Below are 17,680 nucleotides of genomic sequence, written 5' to 3' on the forward strand. Positions count from 1 at the left end.
CTTGATGAAGGAGTGCTTGCTGCTTTCTCAGTCACCTTGTAGATGGTTGGGGAATGGTCAGTGAGCCCATCACTCCTACTTAGGACCACCAAGGACCACCTCCCTCATGAAAATTCAGTGGCAATTCTAATACTTCCTTTACACTAAAGAAGGCAAAGGATGTAAAAATGACATTAAAATTAAGGACTTGAGAAATTAGCTACACCATTAAAAGGCATATAGAGAGAAATTAAATATTCGTCTAAGATAAGTTTTGCTAATGATGATTTCAATCTGACTTCGAATTATATTCTGGTTTGTAGACTGACCTGTCAAACTGACTGCCAAAATATCCTACACAGCCCTCCAACACAGTAAATATCTCCATTAACAAATCTGTTACTGAAATCTGCCTTCCTTGGAGTGGAGACTGACTTGGAAGTAAAGTTTTTCTTTCCCATTATTCATTTTTTTTGGTTGCAAGTGAATTGGCCCAAGAAACTTTTCAAAAACCCCTCGCAACTAATTTAATTAATGCAATTTTTTTTACTCATTACAGTCTATCCTCTTTTTTCACCTTTGTCAGATATGGTTTTCCTTTTGTTCCTTAATGTTGATTGTAGAATCTGCCATCCTGCTGGAAGGCTACCATTTGTGTGGATAACTTAGTTGCTATAAGCTCCATCTTATTTACAAAATAGAAATACACATTTTCCTGGAAGACAGGAGGGTAGTCCTGAGTTACATCACTCTAAATATTCATGAGTTCTGAAAATAATTTTTAATGCTTTATAACTTCCACAGGAGTCATTATACCAACATCTAAACAAGAATGATGCATGGCTCATCAGAAATCCTTGACAGAAATTAGGTACAATAATAAATAAATAAGCATGGAGTCTTGCTATGTCTGGATCAAGTGATCTTTAATTACGGCCTGTTGAAATTACAAAGTATAATTTCTATGTGCGCCACCTTTAGCCCGATTGCTGCTTGTGTGGTTATAGCTTCTCTGGGTTGTTCATGAGCCATTTTCAAAAGAGAAATGTTGCTTGTCACTGCTGATGTAATGTGAGCATTCTCAGGCTCCACGCACAGCAATCAAAAAGGCGTGAACCTCTGTGACATGGATCTGGATACCTGTTTTGGGTCCCCAGCAGCTCCAGCTCAGTCACAGGAAGCAGCCAGAAACCACTGAAAAGACAAACTGTGGCTGCTCACAGCTTTATTTTGAACAGACCTGACACGTCAGTCATTGGAAAACCATCTGTGAGCCGCTTAACCTTGACCATAATTTGTTTCTTCCAGTTTCTGAGGCAACTCTGTGCCAAAATATGTTGGGGTGGATATAAATCTTCTGGTGGTACATGACTTCTTGGGTCACAGTCCCAGCTTGCTTACGGTAGGGTGTCAGTTTCTGTTTGCTCAAGGCAGTAAGGAATGTGTCTAAGTTAATTATTACCTGGGACTTCTGTAGATCCAAGTTTCTAAAACAAAAAAATATTTTTAAACACTTCTGGCAGCACTGAGACTCCTCTCTTTTTCTCTTTCGTGTCCTGGATTTATTCCACCATGCATATTCACCATGAGTTGTATCTAATTCTGACTGTGGTATTACCTCATAGGATCTTATCTGGCAGGTGCAAGGTTGGAAAAATGCAATTTAAATTTTTCCCCTGATTTTATATTTCCCTGTAACTAAGGAACATGTACAGCAATAGTGCTTATTGCAGCTCTGTAACACACCTGAAAATCAGTTTGCTTGTTTTACCAGTCTGTTTACTGATTTTAAGATGATAAATAATAGCATATGAAGAATTCTCCTAAGGATGTCAAATGCTTTATATAGCTTTGTTGATATGACGAGTGCAGAAAAATTACTTGATTTGATGCAAACATCAATACATACAAGTCAAACATAAGCTGATTGTTAAACAAACACATTGCAACTCCAAATGGATCACAGATGCAAGATTAGCACCATCACTTCTCTCCTCCAGCTCTGCCCACTGTTTTCAGTGAGCCTGGGACATGCCCAAAGCTCCAACACTGTCAGTCTGCCCTCAGTTACTCATTCCTGTCTTTTCCACACCTCAGCTCCTTTCACTAATGGGCAGCACTGGAGATGAATTTGGAAGGAGAGGAGGAAAGAGCCCACTTTTCAAGTGAGAAACACTGTATGAAAAGTTCTGACAGAGGATGTAATTATGATAAACAATGGGAAGAGGACTCTTGCTGAATACATTCAACACCATGGTCTACCTGAATTATGCCCAAAAAAAGTGTGTGGATCTTAATGTGTTGGGGTTTGGGAGGATGAGGGAGTGCTGGGCTTTTGAGAAAAGAGCCAGAACACTGCCAGAGCATGTTTTTCACATGATTGCTGGCAAGCCTATACTTTCTGACATGTAAAAGGTTTTCTTCAAAAAACTTCCTTCCAAACCTCTTGAAAGCCAGATTCAGTCACACCAGCAAATATAATTTTATGGAATACTGCATCAGGGGAGCAGTAGCAAGAGACTGGCAGCATGGTAGACCAGTGTAACACCAAAGCCCAGTCTGTATCTTGCTTTCATGTCTGTAATATAGACCCTCAAGGGAGGCTCTGAGACACAGACCCTTACTTGAAGTTTTAAGTTCAGAGTTTCTCCTTTAGATTCTATTCTTCTTTGTTGTACATAATGTGTTGCCAGTCTACAGTACTACATACCAAACAACTCAGATAGACAGTAAATGGAAAAAAAGACTTCTAGGCATTATTCATCTTGACTGTAAAGCAGCCAGCTGAATTAGGTCAGATGAATCACATCCTAGAAGCCGCTGTGGCAGCAAGCAGTGGGTGACCAGCAGAGACAGCCAACTGCACCATAGGCCTCTGGTGTCAGACGATGCGAGTCCTGCTTGTGAGGATTGTTGCCAAGACCAAATGAAGCTAGAGTATGTCTAGATTAGCTGTTTTGTAGAAAAAAATTACCCCTTTCATGCCCTTAAATAGGGTCCATAATGCTTTTATTTTTTTCCAAACTGAGTTCAACTAACATGCTATTTAATAATTGCCCTATGGAATCGCCACCATACTTGGCCTCCTGATCACTTAGAGACTTCTCTGTATTGAAATGCCATCAGACCTGAGGCACCAACATGATAGGCAAAGTTTAATTTTTTAATAATTCCTGTGAAGCAGTAGTTAATTTCCTGACTAGCAGAACAGTCAAATTGGCAACTTATCAGCACTGTTCTGTGTATTCATTTAGTTAGCAAAGCCTGCCTTTGGCTTTACAAAATGGTATTGACACCTTATCCTTAGAAACCATGTTGCACCCAGTGGACTGAAACTGATGTTAAGTAAAAATAAGCGCTGGCCCCACTGTAACCTAGAGCAGCCATGGAAATCAGGATGAGGCTTCACCTTGCCTCAGTTTAGTGGCTATTCCTTCTCTTATGATGAAGTTCATCGGACTCAAACATATCTCTATAATGAGATGCATTACATCCACAGGTGCCTTATTCTTTAGTGATTTTGGACTCTTAGGTGAGGGGATTAAAAGTCTGCACTTCGTAAGATAGGTCTCATTCTTCCAGTTTAAATGCAAAAATGTTGGACATAGCAGTGAGAGAATAATTAATTTTGTTGTGGGTTCTAGGAGCACTGTTATTGTGGGTTTAGTTGATTTTTGTCCCTTTTTTTTTTCAGTAGCATTACATCTTTTCTAAGGTTATAGTCATGTTCATCTCAGCAAAGTCAATCGTATTAAAACCAAATCCTGTGCCGGAATTACCAGTTACATAACTTATGAAACCTTTTATTAAGGCCCAGTTGTCGTAGCTTCTAGTGGATATATATTATCATTGCTCTACTGGTTTCAATGTGTGTGCATCAAATCATGCCAGATGAGCATCTGGCCCCAAACGTTCAGTACGTGATTCTCAAGATGCTTTTAAGGGTGTAGTGAGAGGAAAGGATCATGTTAAAGGCTAGTTCATTTCATCACTGGTTTGTTCACAAGAGATGCTCTGAGAAGAACAAATAAAATACGTCATTTTTCCCCTCTCTAGTTCTTTCAGTGTTCGTCTTACTGGAATTTCAAAACGGGGAAGTCTAGAAATGGGAAACTGCTGGTGCTGAAGGTTGGCTTCTGGGACCTATCTCATTTTGTATCATGTTATCACGAAAATGACGTCATTAATTTCTTCTGAGTAATGAGTTTGATCTCAGTGTCTAATGGTGCACGAGTAACTCCTGCCATATCTTTCATAGTGTGGGCAGACACCAAGGTTTCTCTACAAAATATTAGAGAATCTGAAAAATGAGTAATAAAGATCCAGATAAATCACATGCAACTGGGAGAAAACACGAGAGTGAAAGTAAGTGATCAGATTATCTATTCAAGTGCACGTGAGGAAGTCATATGGGGTAAACTACCCACATCATCCCTCAAACTATTCCACAAATATTGCCTGAATAATCTTTTAGATATGTAAACCTTTGCTTCTCTTTTGGACATTTGGAAACTAATGCAGTCTGAGTAGCTGTGAAGCCTGTTGAATTAGTGGGATATCTCCAAAAACACTTGCAAGGCTTGAGATGAAAAACTTGCTATTTAAAAAAGTGTCTTCTGATTACAGAAGTCAAATTAGTGGCATTTTGTATCTAGATGAGTTTAAAAAAAATGATCATCTGTGACTAACCCTTCAGGATGACACTCACTTTGAAAATACAGCCCCACATGTCTCAGGCTGAATACTGAGTATTAGTAGCTCTGTTTGAACAAATGTCTCTACAAGTTGTCTGTTAACAATTTGCTCACTGCCAGAAATAAAATTAGTTTCAGAGCTAGGATCTGAATTCAGAAATGTTGCCTAACCCCATATTTATACTACAGTGCACTTGGAGTTTTTCAGTGCCCTGGAGTTTTTTAACCCTTAGATCACGTATTCAAACCACCCTTGAGAAAACAGCCATTACACTTGTTATCAGCCTGCTTAGCTGGAATCAAAGCTTACCTTAGGAAAAAATCCTGTCTGCTTTTTGCACAAGTGGAGATGTTTACCTCATCTTGTGATCCCAAAAGAAGGGCCCAACTTTGCTAGTAGACCAGAGTGTCCAGCTGTAATGTGATAGACCCTGCAGACATCAGCATTTCAACAAGGCTGGTGGTGTAATGTGCTCAGCCTGAGAATTAACACTCTCAGACCTTCCATTAGCACTTTTTAAATGGAAAGATACATAATGGTCTCCATTTCACTTCTCCATGTGAAAATATGAGTGCCACAGCACAGTAAAAACCCACCAGGTTGTCAGCTATGCTTTTACAGCAAGGCTCTGGAGCCTTGGTGTGGATTTCCCAAGCGTTTCTCAATCCACTGCAGCCACTGCACAGAAGTGATTCTGTCTTCTCTTATCTTGCTCTGCTTGGGGCTGCAATGAAAGGTCTTTAGCCTCGGTCATTAGCCTTTAGCTGAAATGATCTCTGTTAAGCTGTGGTCCCTTCCAACCTTAGGGTGATTCTGTAATCACCACTGCAGCAATGCCAGCAGTGTTTGTGATCCAGCTGCTTGGAACTTCTATTCTGGAGTTTTTCACCTCACTAGGAGAGATTGCATTTCCTTGTAATTTTGTCAGCCTAGGTGAGAGCTGTGGGAGAGCAGATGGGTCTGCCTTGTTGGAAACGGAGATGCCATTTAACTAGCTGCTTTCAGGACATCCATTTCCATGGTGGCTGCCTTTGATGGTAAAGACTCACACTTCAGGTATCCAGCTTAATGACTGCAGCCACCTCTTTTCCCTCTTCTTTTGCTTCTCTTCATCTACTTGGACACAGCAGTTCCTGTCACCCAGTGTAGTCTGGGGGTGAGGGCTGGTGCACTTCCCACAGCTTCCCACGTGCCTGTCAGCCCAGCCTCACTGTACAATCTGTCCTTTCTCCTCACCTGAATGAAGCTGTGTCCAGTGCTGCACTCCTGGAGTCAGGGCACTGGGTGTCTGAAGAGAAGAAGTAGTGCTCCCTTGGAAGTGCTCAGCTGTCATCTGACTTTCACAGCTGAAGGATTTTTTCATGCAGGATCACTGGGGAATAGGTCATTATTCCTTCAGCAACTGTCTCAGGACCATTGTGTTTAAATTGCAGTGTAGATTGGTAAGGAAATACTGTTTCTTTACTTGAATAAACTGTGTTTCTCACAGGTGTTTTGTAAGATAATTAAGTTCTGGAGCTGTAAGATCCTTTTAAAGACATACTTATCAAAAACTAGTGGCATCCTCCTTTGAAAATCAGAGGTCTTCAGCTCGGCAGAGGAAAACTTGGAAATACACTCAATTGGTTTTAGTGGAGTGGTTTGTACTGTTCGTCCTGTGATATTTAACTGACAGTCTTTCTCTTTCTGTCATGTTTTTCTTTTCATAAGCAGAAGAAAGCTTTATTTCATTACAACCCCCAAAGTTATATTCTATTCTAAGAATCCCAGCCAAGGCAAAGAAAACAAAGCACAACTGCGCCTATCCCTCCTTACACCGGCAGACACTGACACGTCATTAACATTAGGCTGGAATCACACATGATCCAGTCTGCATCAACATACATTTCTGTATTTGTTAAGGTTAATCTCAAGGCTTGTTTCAAGGTGAAGCTACCCAACAGTTTTAAAAATTGTCATTAAATCATTACAGCCCAGACCACGGGACCGCAATTTTCCCATTGATCCTCCCGTGTCAGCAGCATTGACATGGATTGGCGTGTGGGAGCGTCACTGCCATAGAACCCCCCCGTGTCCCCCACTGCCTCTGGCAGCTCTGAGCCAGCAGCAGTGTCCATGGTTCCATAGGCAGCCTGGGAGAGGCCAGGGAAGCACACCCAGAGGAGGGCTGGGGGTGGGTGTGTGTGCAGGAGCGCGTGTGGAGGGTGCCGCAAAGGAAAGGAGGCACAGATTCACCAACCCAGACTGCCGTGCCCCAGGACTTTGCCACCCGCTTCCATCAGCTTTAAACACAATGGACGTTTATGATAATCCGTTGGGAATCTTCACCGTGATTCAGTGAGTAAGCTAACACATCTGTTCTTCCCATTTCCAGCTAATGGGAATATAAATATTTAAATATATGCATACTTTGCAAGGGCAATATGGTTTTGAATACTCACACCTCTGTGCCCTTAATGGTAAGGCATGTTTTGAAATGACTTAGTTAAACACTGAAAATAGTTTGACCTTTGAATTGAACTAATCTAAGTAGCATTTCAACAACCAGTAACACAGACATTCTAGATAATTTATTGAAAATGCCATAGAACTGCAGTGAACTTCAGAAAGTGAAGAAAGAAATCAGGCATTTTCTTTCTGCAAAGAATGCTGACTCTCTCAGAAGTTTTAAGAATGTTTTAGTAAGCATGTATTTATGTCACAAATGGATTTGAAAGATCCTGAAAGTAATGAAGCAAGTTCCCATTAAACTGCATGGTATGCTTGTCTTTGAATAATGAACTCATACGGTAGATAAATTATTCAAGATTTCACTGTATTGTATGTGTATTGGGTCATAGCATAGGATATGGTGTTTGTTTAAAGAGTGCCTCTCTGCATTTATTTGCTAAAAGAGGTTGTCCAATACTTAGGAGGGGTGGGAGGTGGTATGCCTGGATTCTACTCCCAGTTCCAACAAGGACAATTCTTCAGCTCCAACTCAGGTTGGAGGTTTTTTTGTTTGGTTTCATTTTGGTTTTCTTATGTTGTTGTTGTTGTTGTTATTGTTTGTTTTCTCTTTTTGATTATTTGGTATTTTTTCATCTTTTTGGATGCAAAACTAGAATTCAATGAATAACAGCGTGTCAGGAGAGTTAAGTTTTGCACAATCCGAATCTTCAAGAATTGTAGAGGTTTGGACTCATCTGGTCCCTTTCTACTTGAATAGAATTGTCTCTTCCCATTGAAGTGGACCACAGCTGAAGCAATTTTCTCTGGATCTTTCAGTAATGTGGGTTGTTTGTGAATGATTTAAACTGTTTTGCCTCTATTTAATTTTCCGCAAATGTGACAAAATAAAATAAGCCCAAAGACATCTGTAAATTTTCATTAACAATATGATTGTCAGATTTTTGTATCTATTCCTTCTGCATTGTTTGCTTTTCATTACTCTTTTGAAAGTTTTAAATCTATGCTAGACATTTTTTGAATAGGGACCTTGTCTTTGTAGGTCACCAATGGAAAAGCTAGTATATTCTGGAGCATATTAAAATAAATTCAAGAATTCCGAGTAGTTTCTTTAAGAACAAACTCTGCCCTTCCTCCCCTCCATGAACCCCAAGGCAGATGGGCCACTGCTGTGGGGCCAGCTTGCTCCCTTGTTCTGGATGCAGCAGCTGAATGCAGGAACTGGGCAGACTCCAAAAAGAAAGAACAGAGACACAAAAAAGATTGCAAATAAAGAACTACGTTCACAAATATTTCCCTTTCCCCACCTTCCCTACTCCAAAGACAAGAAAACAAACACCAAGCCTGGAACAGGCAATGCAGATGGAATACAAACCGACACAGTCTCGGGAGCAGCAGAGGGATGGCAGCTTCAGCTCCACACACACGGGACCTGCTTGGGGCAATGCTGCTGCTCCTGGTCTTCCAGAGCCTCTGGATACTTTGCCTTTGAGGACTGCTGGGCTGCTATGTAAAGCAAGGCAACCACTGCCAGTTTAATGAGGCATAGCAACTGAGCTTCTGCAGGAGGATTTGCTGAATAAATTGATGGAAAGACAGGTTCATCTTTCCATACTCTCCTTCACATTTCAGAGGGGCTTCAGGAAGTGTGTTTGCAAATTTGGACCCAAAGACTGTACAATGGCTGCTGTTTTTAAAGTTTATATGCACTGAAGTTATGCTCAGCAGGCTTAGAACTGATAATTATTTTTTTTTCCAAGTAGAATTCTTTGAACATACTACATCAGAACAAAAGATGCTTGGAATGAGTGGGCAGAGCCTGTGCAGGCTCTACCATTGAGCCATGAGAAGGAGGCAGAACTCTCTATTATGCACATTCCCCTTAAAACATGAAGAAAGCTGGCAAGTCCTGAACTTGGAATAAGGAATTTGAAAGCTTCAAAAGAAAGGAAATATTCAGACACAGTCATTACAGTCTCTGTTCTTTGATTATCTGGACGAGGAGTACCAGGGATACAGAGTGAATTAAATAAGGATTCTTGTATCGTCATCAAGCCCCTGTATTATCTGCTGCAGAATTCTGTCTGACGTAGGCTGTTTTTTTTCCCCGGAGCACTGAGCTATCCCCCAAAGTCAGTTATACAGTAATACAGATCCCTATTTGCTTGTGGTATGCCCACAAAACTTGATCAGACATATGCTCCTTTGTATATGTGGCTGAGTCTTCATCTCTGTGAAAGCCATTTATCTCTATAAACAACTGTGCTTCAATGCATTCAGAATGGAGAGAAGCAAGAAAAATCAAATCACACCGAACAAACCCCTCCCAAAAAAACAATAAAAAAACTCCCAAGAAAGCAATATATCTCGCAACAGTTGGGCAGTGAGGGTTATGCCTGTATGTAGGGCTGTTCTCCTGATTCTGTTTCTGACACATTCTTCTCTGAATGCCCATCAAGCTCACTGCGAAATGGACTTGCTGGAGTTTAACCAGAGGAATCTGCTTACTGGAATACAGTATTTGTGGTTTCTGTGAATTGGCAGCAGTAAACATCTCCCCTGTGCAGAGAGCTGCACAGTGCTGTCCCCAGAGCACCATTCCTGACTCACAAAGCATCATAAGACCAGGTGTCCCACCATGGACATGCCTGGAAGATGACAACATCTGGCAGTGATGGCCTGGGACAAATAAATACGCTTTTGGACCCAATTCATATAAAAACTTGACAGAATAGGCTAATAATGTAAAGCATTCCAAAACCAGTCATGTGTACTGCTCAGTGTTAAACTTTCAAATAACAAAAAAGACAGGTATTTCCTGATTTGAATCTCTTCTTCTTTGTAACATTTAAGTCCTACCTTTCCAATAAAGAGGGAGAAATAATTTACTAGCTCTCACAGTGGTTCATCAAACTTATTAGTTTTATGTTGAACTGTGTACAGACAATGTGAGCAGCCAAGGATGCTTATTATCTCCACAGTCAGAATCTTTTCCACACAAAGGTTTTCCCCGAGAAAAGACCACTCCTAAGTGATCCCAAGATGTGTTTGTATTAGTTTAGTAGAGATCAGGAATGTACTCAGGAAGAAAATATCCTGTCCTGTTTCCTGTACTTGCGTTCTCAGTGTGAATGAAGTGGTCTTGGAGCACACAAACTGCATGTCCCTTTGCTGAACCAACTGGATGGGATTCACTCAGTATCCTATGTAGAGTACAAACCAGAGATAGTCTGAAGTAATATCTTTAAAATGTGTACAGATTGGCCCTAAGCTGCTGTGCACCCACCATTTCACTCTACAGATCCATCCCAATCACGCTGTGCGACTTGCCAATGCAAAGATGCCCTAGACTTCGAAAGGGGACAGTCAAAATCAGCCTGGCACTGAGCCAGATCAGCTATTAGCTTGCCGGCTTTTGCAGCAGTTTGCACTGAGATTATGGAGAGGTGCCGAGCAGGAAATCTATGACTGCAGTGTGGGTGGTTTTTAAAGCAGCTTTTAGCTTTAGGTTAGATGAGGGTGTCTGAAAGGGTGGTCTTAGTGACTTGTTTTGCTTCTAGATAAGATGTGTTGTTCTCTCTTGGTTGTTTTCTTTTCACTCTATGCTCATCATCATTATGTGAAAGGTTGTGTCAGGATACAGCAAGTTCCAGCCAATGCCAACAAAAATGGAAGTAAAACCCCCTGTCACAAGCCATTCACTTTGAAACAAAGGCAAGGTAGAGCAAGTGTTACAAATATTCTGTCAGAGAGATCATCTGGATGATATAGCTGGATCTGTGACCTTCCTTGACTCACAGGGGATCTTTTCTGCTCAATAGGCCACTGAAATAGCTGACTTCTGGCTAGATTTAAATAAGCCACTTGTAAATAATTTTGTCATGTGTACTGGGAGGGAAAAAATCAGGCTAAAATTGATTTTGTTCCTGTACTTTCACAGCATTTTGCCACAAGCCCTCAGTATTGACAGTCTTCTCAGACCTACAGTGAATTCACAGTGGCTGCCCTAAATATCTCATGCCTGCTATTTTCTCTTTTCCTACATGTTCATGTTGAATAAACATTGAAACCATTTCTGTCCTTGAAATATTTGCATACTGTGGTTAAGTCTCCAAAATGGCAAATGCATCAAATTGTTCTGTGATCAAGTCTGTAAGTGCTACTTTACTGGGAAGGTACAGATGGGAATGGCAAGCAGCTCACTGGTAATCTGAGTTATGCTCTGTTTGAACCTACTGTAAATCTTACATTCGTTTTAAAGTGTGGGATATTGGGATTATGGAATCCTTTGGTTCAGTCAGCTGTTCCAGTTGAGCTAAGAGTAGTGTAAGTGACTAGTATGGCTATCACCTCACACTAGGCTATTGTCCTGTTTTTGTGGAAGGATGGGTGCCCTCAGACATGGGGCACTGAGCTCTTGTTGGACAGGAGAACAGTGGTGGTCTTTGAGATGGTGACCCATAGCTGAAAGTAAAGGGTCATGAAAAATGGTACTCTCTTGAAAAAGGCCAGGGACTGATAGCCTTGGCAGAAGGTCACCTGGCAATGTGTTCAGTGATGGCTCTGCTTTGAGCAGAAGGTTGGAAGAGAGACTTCCAGAAGTCCCTTTCACTCTGAATAACTCTGTGATGGTTTTAACAGGACAGTGGAGAGGAAATATGCTAGAAGTAGCTTGTGAAAAATAAGTTAATGTGACTCACAGGAGTCACAGACCTTAAACATAAGCAAAATACTGATGGTGATGAAATCAAGAGAGCTGCAGGCAATTACAGCACAAGCATGAAAGATTGTATTAGGGAATCAGATACATGGTTAAATTGGCAATAACACATTTGTCTCCCTCCTCTTTGATGTCCTTCCTTCCACCTTAATACCCAAACTTGCCAGTGGCACAGTTTGTAGCAGTGACTTCAGTCTTGACAAAGTTAATAAGCTGAAAAAGCATTTTTTGTTGTGTCCTGAGATTGACCAGCTTTTTTGTTGGTCTTTTAAACTGGGAGACCCAACTGAAATACAGTTTTCAGTGGTTCTGATGATTTAAATATTCTTAGCTGGTGCAGCTGCAGAAGAGCATCCCCAGGTTGTTCAGTTTCGGTTTGCAATAAAATCTCAGTATCAAAATATCTCAGGCTTGCAAGGGTCTTCATGTGGCAGAGCAGAGCTTATTGTGGGCTGAGACATCCTGGTGTTCAGCACAACAAACTACAGCTCCTTCAGAACTTGGGGTAACTCTCCTCTGCAATCCACCATGAAAACATGTTCTTGTGCACCTCAATTCAATAGCAGGTAGAAATTTTTTTTTAAATGGTTGTCTGGCACCTGCCTGCATCATGAGTCACCTTTGAAAATGTGCCTTTTTGAGCACTGTTTTCAGAGGTATTAATTGCTTGTGTTTCCACTGACAGCGAGTCTGGAACAGAGGGCCCTTACCTGCAGCTTTGTTAATCAAGCATCAGTTTCTGGTGTTTGACAGCAGAACTGGTGGTAATTTCAGAGAGTTCTTCAGTATATTTCTATGATTTCATGGTGGGTTTTACTGCAGAGCTGCTGAGAAAGGAAAATACTCATTTGCATGCTGCAAAGCATAGGCAAGGAGCCAGATCTGTGCTATTACAATATCTGATCTCTGTAAGGCAAACATCCTTTTTGAAAGGAGCTTTTGAAAGGAGCTAATGTTTCTGTCTATTCAATTCAGATTCACAGTTCAGCACTTTCCTCATTCAAACACCCTGGGGAAGAGTTAACTGTATTTTTCTCTTCTCCTTTTATCTTTATTCCTGGATTAAGTGAAGAAATTATTGGTTCATGTTACAGCCCTTTTTTCCCCTTGCAGTAAATCATCTGCAATATTTCTTGCTATTGGTATGCTGCATGCCATGTATACCCTGTTCATGTTACACTGAAATAGTTAATTATTTGCATGACAAACATTCTGGTTTTATCCTATGAGTTGCCCCATAGGAGGCACATATTGTTAACTAATGCATACATGCACATATCTTGAAATGAGCTTTCCATCAAAAGCAAAATATTGCTATAAAACATTTAATAACAAATGTTCTTGATTATTTTCCCTTCTGTTTATGAAGAAAAATCATAATATTTAGTATAGTCATTAGTAGAATCTCAGCACTAATTTTTTATCTGCTGTTCACTTGCTGCCTATGCTTTGCAAACACTTTCCAAAAATCAAATTATAAGAGTCACGAGATGTAGTCTCTTCTTTCTGAGGGGACATGACTGACTATTAAAAGAACCTTTAATTCTGTGAATACACACGTTAAAATTATTTTTCTATAAATACCACGCAAAATGCAATTCATATTTATCACTTGTATTCCTGCCAGGAAATTTAACTGCTGTTCACAGAGAGTAAGTATGGAGAAAAAAAAATCATTTAAATATTTAAACATTTAAACATTTCCTATATGTACTTTATCTGTGAAAAAAACAATCCAAACAAAACAAGCCTAGACCAAACCCACAAAACTCTTATTATAGGGAGCACTTTACATTTATCAACACAAAGACTAGTCATGTCTTTCTCATCAGTCAGCCTGCTTATGCTTTCTCTAACACAGCAGTTGCCCTCTACCTACACCTGCAGTGTCCGTATGGACCCCTTGCCTTTCCAGATGAACAGGCACAGGAGCTAATTATTCTTGAGATGACCCTCCATGTAAAGTCTGGGGAGCATTTCAGAAGCCTCTCCCTGCTGAACCAACATTCCCAGCATGCTAAAATGCTGAATAAATAACTTCCCTCCAAAATCAATGCATGCTATATACTGCTCCTTCATTTAAATAACATCTTTTTTTTTTTTTATCCCAGGGCTTCGGGGTTAGAGTTCTGTAATATGAAGGCAAGTTATCCCTGCATGGTTTCTGGCTTCAATCGCAGGCCAGGCTATTCAGGAATCTTTTTCTTCCAAATACTTCAGCTTGGTCCCACTGTGGCTTTACTGACTAATTCTGTGCTCTGTGAGAACAGCAGCATCAGGGATGAACTTAAGGCATTTCCAGCCAGTCCTTCCCCCCAGGGGTGCCCCAGAGCCTTCCTGCTGCGCTCCCCTCGTGGGGCAGTACCTGCTGAGGGACCACCACGCCCTGCCTGGGGAGGACGGGGTCAAGGAGGCTCTGAGCTCCTGGTCTGGGCTGCCCAGGCAAAGGCATCCCAGCCGGTGTGGGTTTGTCTGTTCTTACCCCACTCTCAGCCATGCCTTTCAGCTCTGCTGGAGGGGGCTGTACAACAGCTGTGCCTCACAAACTCAGCTTCCCAGGGTAGGAGCTTCCAGATTGAAAGCTTCAACAGTTCTTTAATGGTGCTACAGCAAGAACCTTTTTGCAGGAGGTACAGCTGCCTCTAAATACCCGTGGTTCCACAGATACAGGTTAGCAAAGACGTCAGAGTTTCACAGCATGCCTGGGGTTTTACTGAGATCCTGCCACCAGTCCCTGGGATCTGAAAGGGGGCAACAGGCTGCATTTCATTACATGTTTGTATTTCAAATGAGACTTAGTTTTCTTTTGCCTCAACAGTACAGCATTAATGTTTTGGAAACGTTGATGTATTGAAGCTGGAACAGCACAGCTCAATGCATGCTAATGAGCTTTAAACAAATGGAAAAGACATATGAGTGCTTGCCTAGTTCCAGCCTTGGCCAGCTGCACCAGGTAGCAGGGGAGGTTGCTTGTGGGATACAAATAAGTAGCATCAGTCCTCTCCAGAGAAATTGCTCAACATCCCTGCACATACTGACACAGGAAAATATCTCTCCAGCTGTCAATCCTTCAAACTCCTACAAGAGGAAAAAATTGCTGCAGTTTGTTGTGACTACTTATCAGTTTAACTGGTTTATATAACCAAATATTTTACCCACATAGAAAAAAAATTTCAACAGTCAAATACAACAAAGAAATGAAAAAATACATGTGGCACTAGGAAAACTGCATCCTTTTCTGTAAAATCATAAGCAAAGCGAGGGAGAAAAACCTCATGCTTTTTTTAATTTTGAAATTTGCTATTTACTTATTTCTAAATAGTTATGGTTGCTTTGAAAAGATACCTTAAAATTTAAGGAAGAAATGCATTTTTTTCCAGGATTTGCAATTGCATTCCTTGCAGAAGGTTATGACTTTTTTTTTCTGTGCAATTTATTGAGCTAGTCAGGAAGAGAATTAAAAAAAAATAAAAAAAGCAAGCAGTATTGAGCAGTCAGTGTATTCCTGAGCATCTCTGTAGGAGGAAAGGTTTCTTATAAATTAGCATACCTCAAATCTAAGAAGCTTTCTCTCTGATTCATATGGGTCAAAAAAGTTCCTCTCATGAAAACAATTAAGAAAATTCAAAGGTAATCCAGTTCTAGGCTCTCTGCCATCCAGGTGCTTGTACCCAGCAGGAAAAAAAAATCTCCTTAATCCTCTTCTGTTTTTATAATTACTTGTTTTTCCTCTTCCTAGCAGTTCTTCTGTTGAACACAAAAGTTACCATATCCAATTATACCTTTTTGTCCTTGCTTATAAAATCTTCACGTCTCCTTAGTTATATATTAACACAAGATTAATCACTTGATCAATCTCAGGTTTTTTCCTTATCTGGCACAGTGACAGCCACCAGCCATTTGGTGGCATGCTCACAGGGTTTTTGTGCAGCCAACGTACGTGTGTGACTGCATGGGGGAAAAAAGAGGGTGAACTAGAGAGAAAGAAAGAGCAAGAACACCAGTATCACATTTAGCATGGTAAATGCCATGGCATTTTGGAGAGACCAGCTTCCACATGTGATCACCTAATAGCTTCTGATCCATGTTGTTGTGCATTTCACTGTTTATGTAAGAGAGGCTGACAGGAAGGGCACTTCTTGGTAGTTAATGATCACTGTCATTGACCAAGCCAATCAGTCAGTAACTGGAAATATCTGACCTTTATGGCTTTCTTCCTTTGATGATTCTCTTTAATCATATATTTTTTTAACCTTTTCTGTTGGATCTAAAACTGTGTACTTTGATATTAATGCAATGTGCCCTACTAGAATGAAAAGATTTTTCTTTCTCAGACTATTCCTGACAGTTATTGTAACCAAAGGGAAAGCAAGATTTGTTTCTGAAAGCTCCATCATATTTACACTGTCTTCCAATGTTTTCCTTTACTTCCCTTACCTTTGCTGGAGTTGCTGTCACTTTGTACTGTCCAATGCATATTATCTTCAGAGTTCAGCTCAGAAAAAGCCCTGAATTTGTCAATGATTGTTTGCTTAAGGTCTGCTACAATATGAGTATTTTAACCTAGGGGATTTAAAAGTTTCCAAAATTGACTTTCTCTGACAAAAATACGGTTTGATGAAGACTGTAGCCTTTCTTTGGGAAAAGGGTATTACCAAGCTTTTAATTTTCAGATTACTTGGGGTTTATTTGGTAAGCCATTGTGAGTTCAAATGTTGGCATGAACAGAAGTCAATTTACTAGAATGTATCATATTCATAATTTTCGGAAAAGAACTTTGCTTTCCAAGCCATCTTGTGAATGTTTGCAATTATTACAGTAAACACTTGTATACTTCTGGCCAGGGAGAAACATTCTGATTTATTTAGGTGCATATAAATACAAAGCAGAGCCTCAGATTTACAAAGAGTGCTATCATCAAACAATTTTCTTAAAAATTATGGCTAGTCAGTGAAGTGCTGAAGGCCAAGTTTGGCCCTCAGTGAGCAGAGAGCTGGAATTGAGCAGGGGTGCTGCTGCTCTGAGCTGCTGGGGCTCTGGAGCGATGGCTCTGCTCCCCATGACTGAGGCTTGGAAACACATTGCCTGTGCAGCCAAGTACAGCAGACATGGGGCAAGTTCAACTCAGTGGCCAAATTGATTTCCACGGGCATGTTTTGTTTTGTCTTCTGGTTAAGCCTATTTCATGTATAGCATAACAGACGCTGCAACACACAAGAAAAAGGAACCAGCCCAAGGACACTGAACTGGAGACTTTGCAAAGGGAAAGGAGCACAACTCCAATGATTTCAGTGGGCATTCCCATTAACATAGTGCCTCTAGCTGGAAAGATGCAAGAAGGTTAATGTTTGACAATGTATTGTGGTCTTCTTTTGGTGAAGCTCAGAGACACTCTGTCCTGCCCAGTGTGAAATCTCTGTATTTGACTCGTGTCATGGAAAAGGTTAGAGTTAATAGGAACCGTACCTTTAAGCAATAGACTTTCTGTATTACAGCATTCTGGTAAGTTTGGACAATATTTCTAAAATTATATGAAAATTACTTATTGATGTTTTTTGAATTATTGTTTGTGAAGCATTTGTTGAAATTCCTATGCTCCAGTGAATTGGTGAAAAATGACCTATCCCCGAACACCTGAGATACTACAGTAAATGTCTGTACCTAGAAAAATACAATATTGGTATAGCACTCCAGGAGCATTGTGTCCATGACAGAGGGCTCTCATTTCTGGCATCAAGCAGCCAATGAGCAAAATGAACTGATGTTCAAAATGCCAGGCCTCACCTCCATAAATTCACAAAACAAAGACTTGTATCTTGTCACCACACAGATCCCTGC

General features: G+C 40.6%; 1 protein-coding gene across 2 annotated transcripts in view; it reads left to right on the plus strand.

Annotated features, from left to right (window-relative positions):
* Positions 1–4,452: 4,452 nt before the first annotated feature.
* Positions 4,453–17,680, plus strand: part of FRMPD4 (FERM and PDZ domain containing 4) — a 330,978-nt gene continuing 317,750 nt past the window's right edge. Inside the window, exon 1 of one of the 2 annotated variants that reach the window (XM_038135852.1) lies at positions 4,453–7,011. In XM_038135852.1, coding sequence (XP_037991780.1) covers positions 6,968–7,011 — 44 coding nt within the window. In that variant the 5' untranslated portion in view covers positions 4,453–6,967. The remainder of the gene's footprint in view (positions 7,012–17,680) is intronic. The other variant, XM_038135885.1, reaches the window with a different exon arrangement.

This window comes from Motacilla alba, chromosome 1, assembly GCF_015832195.1.
Source record: "Motacilla alba alba isolate MOTALB_02 chromosome 1, Motacilla_alba_V1.0_pri, whole genome shotgun sequence".
Taxonomy (NCBI): domain Eukaryota; kingdom Metazoa; phylum Chordata; class Aves; order Passeriformes; family Motacillidae; genus Motacilla; species Motacilla alba.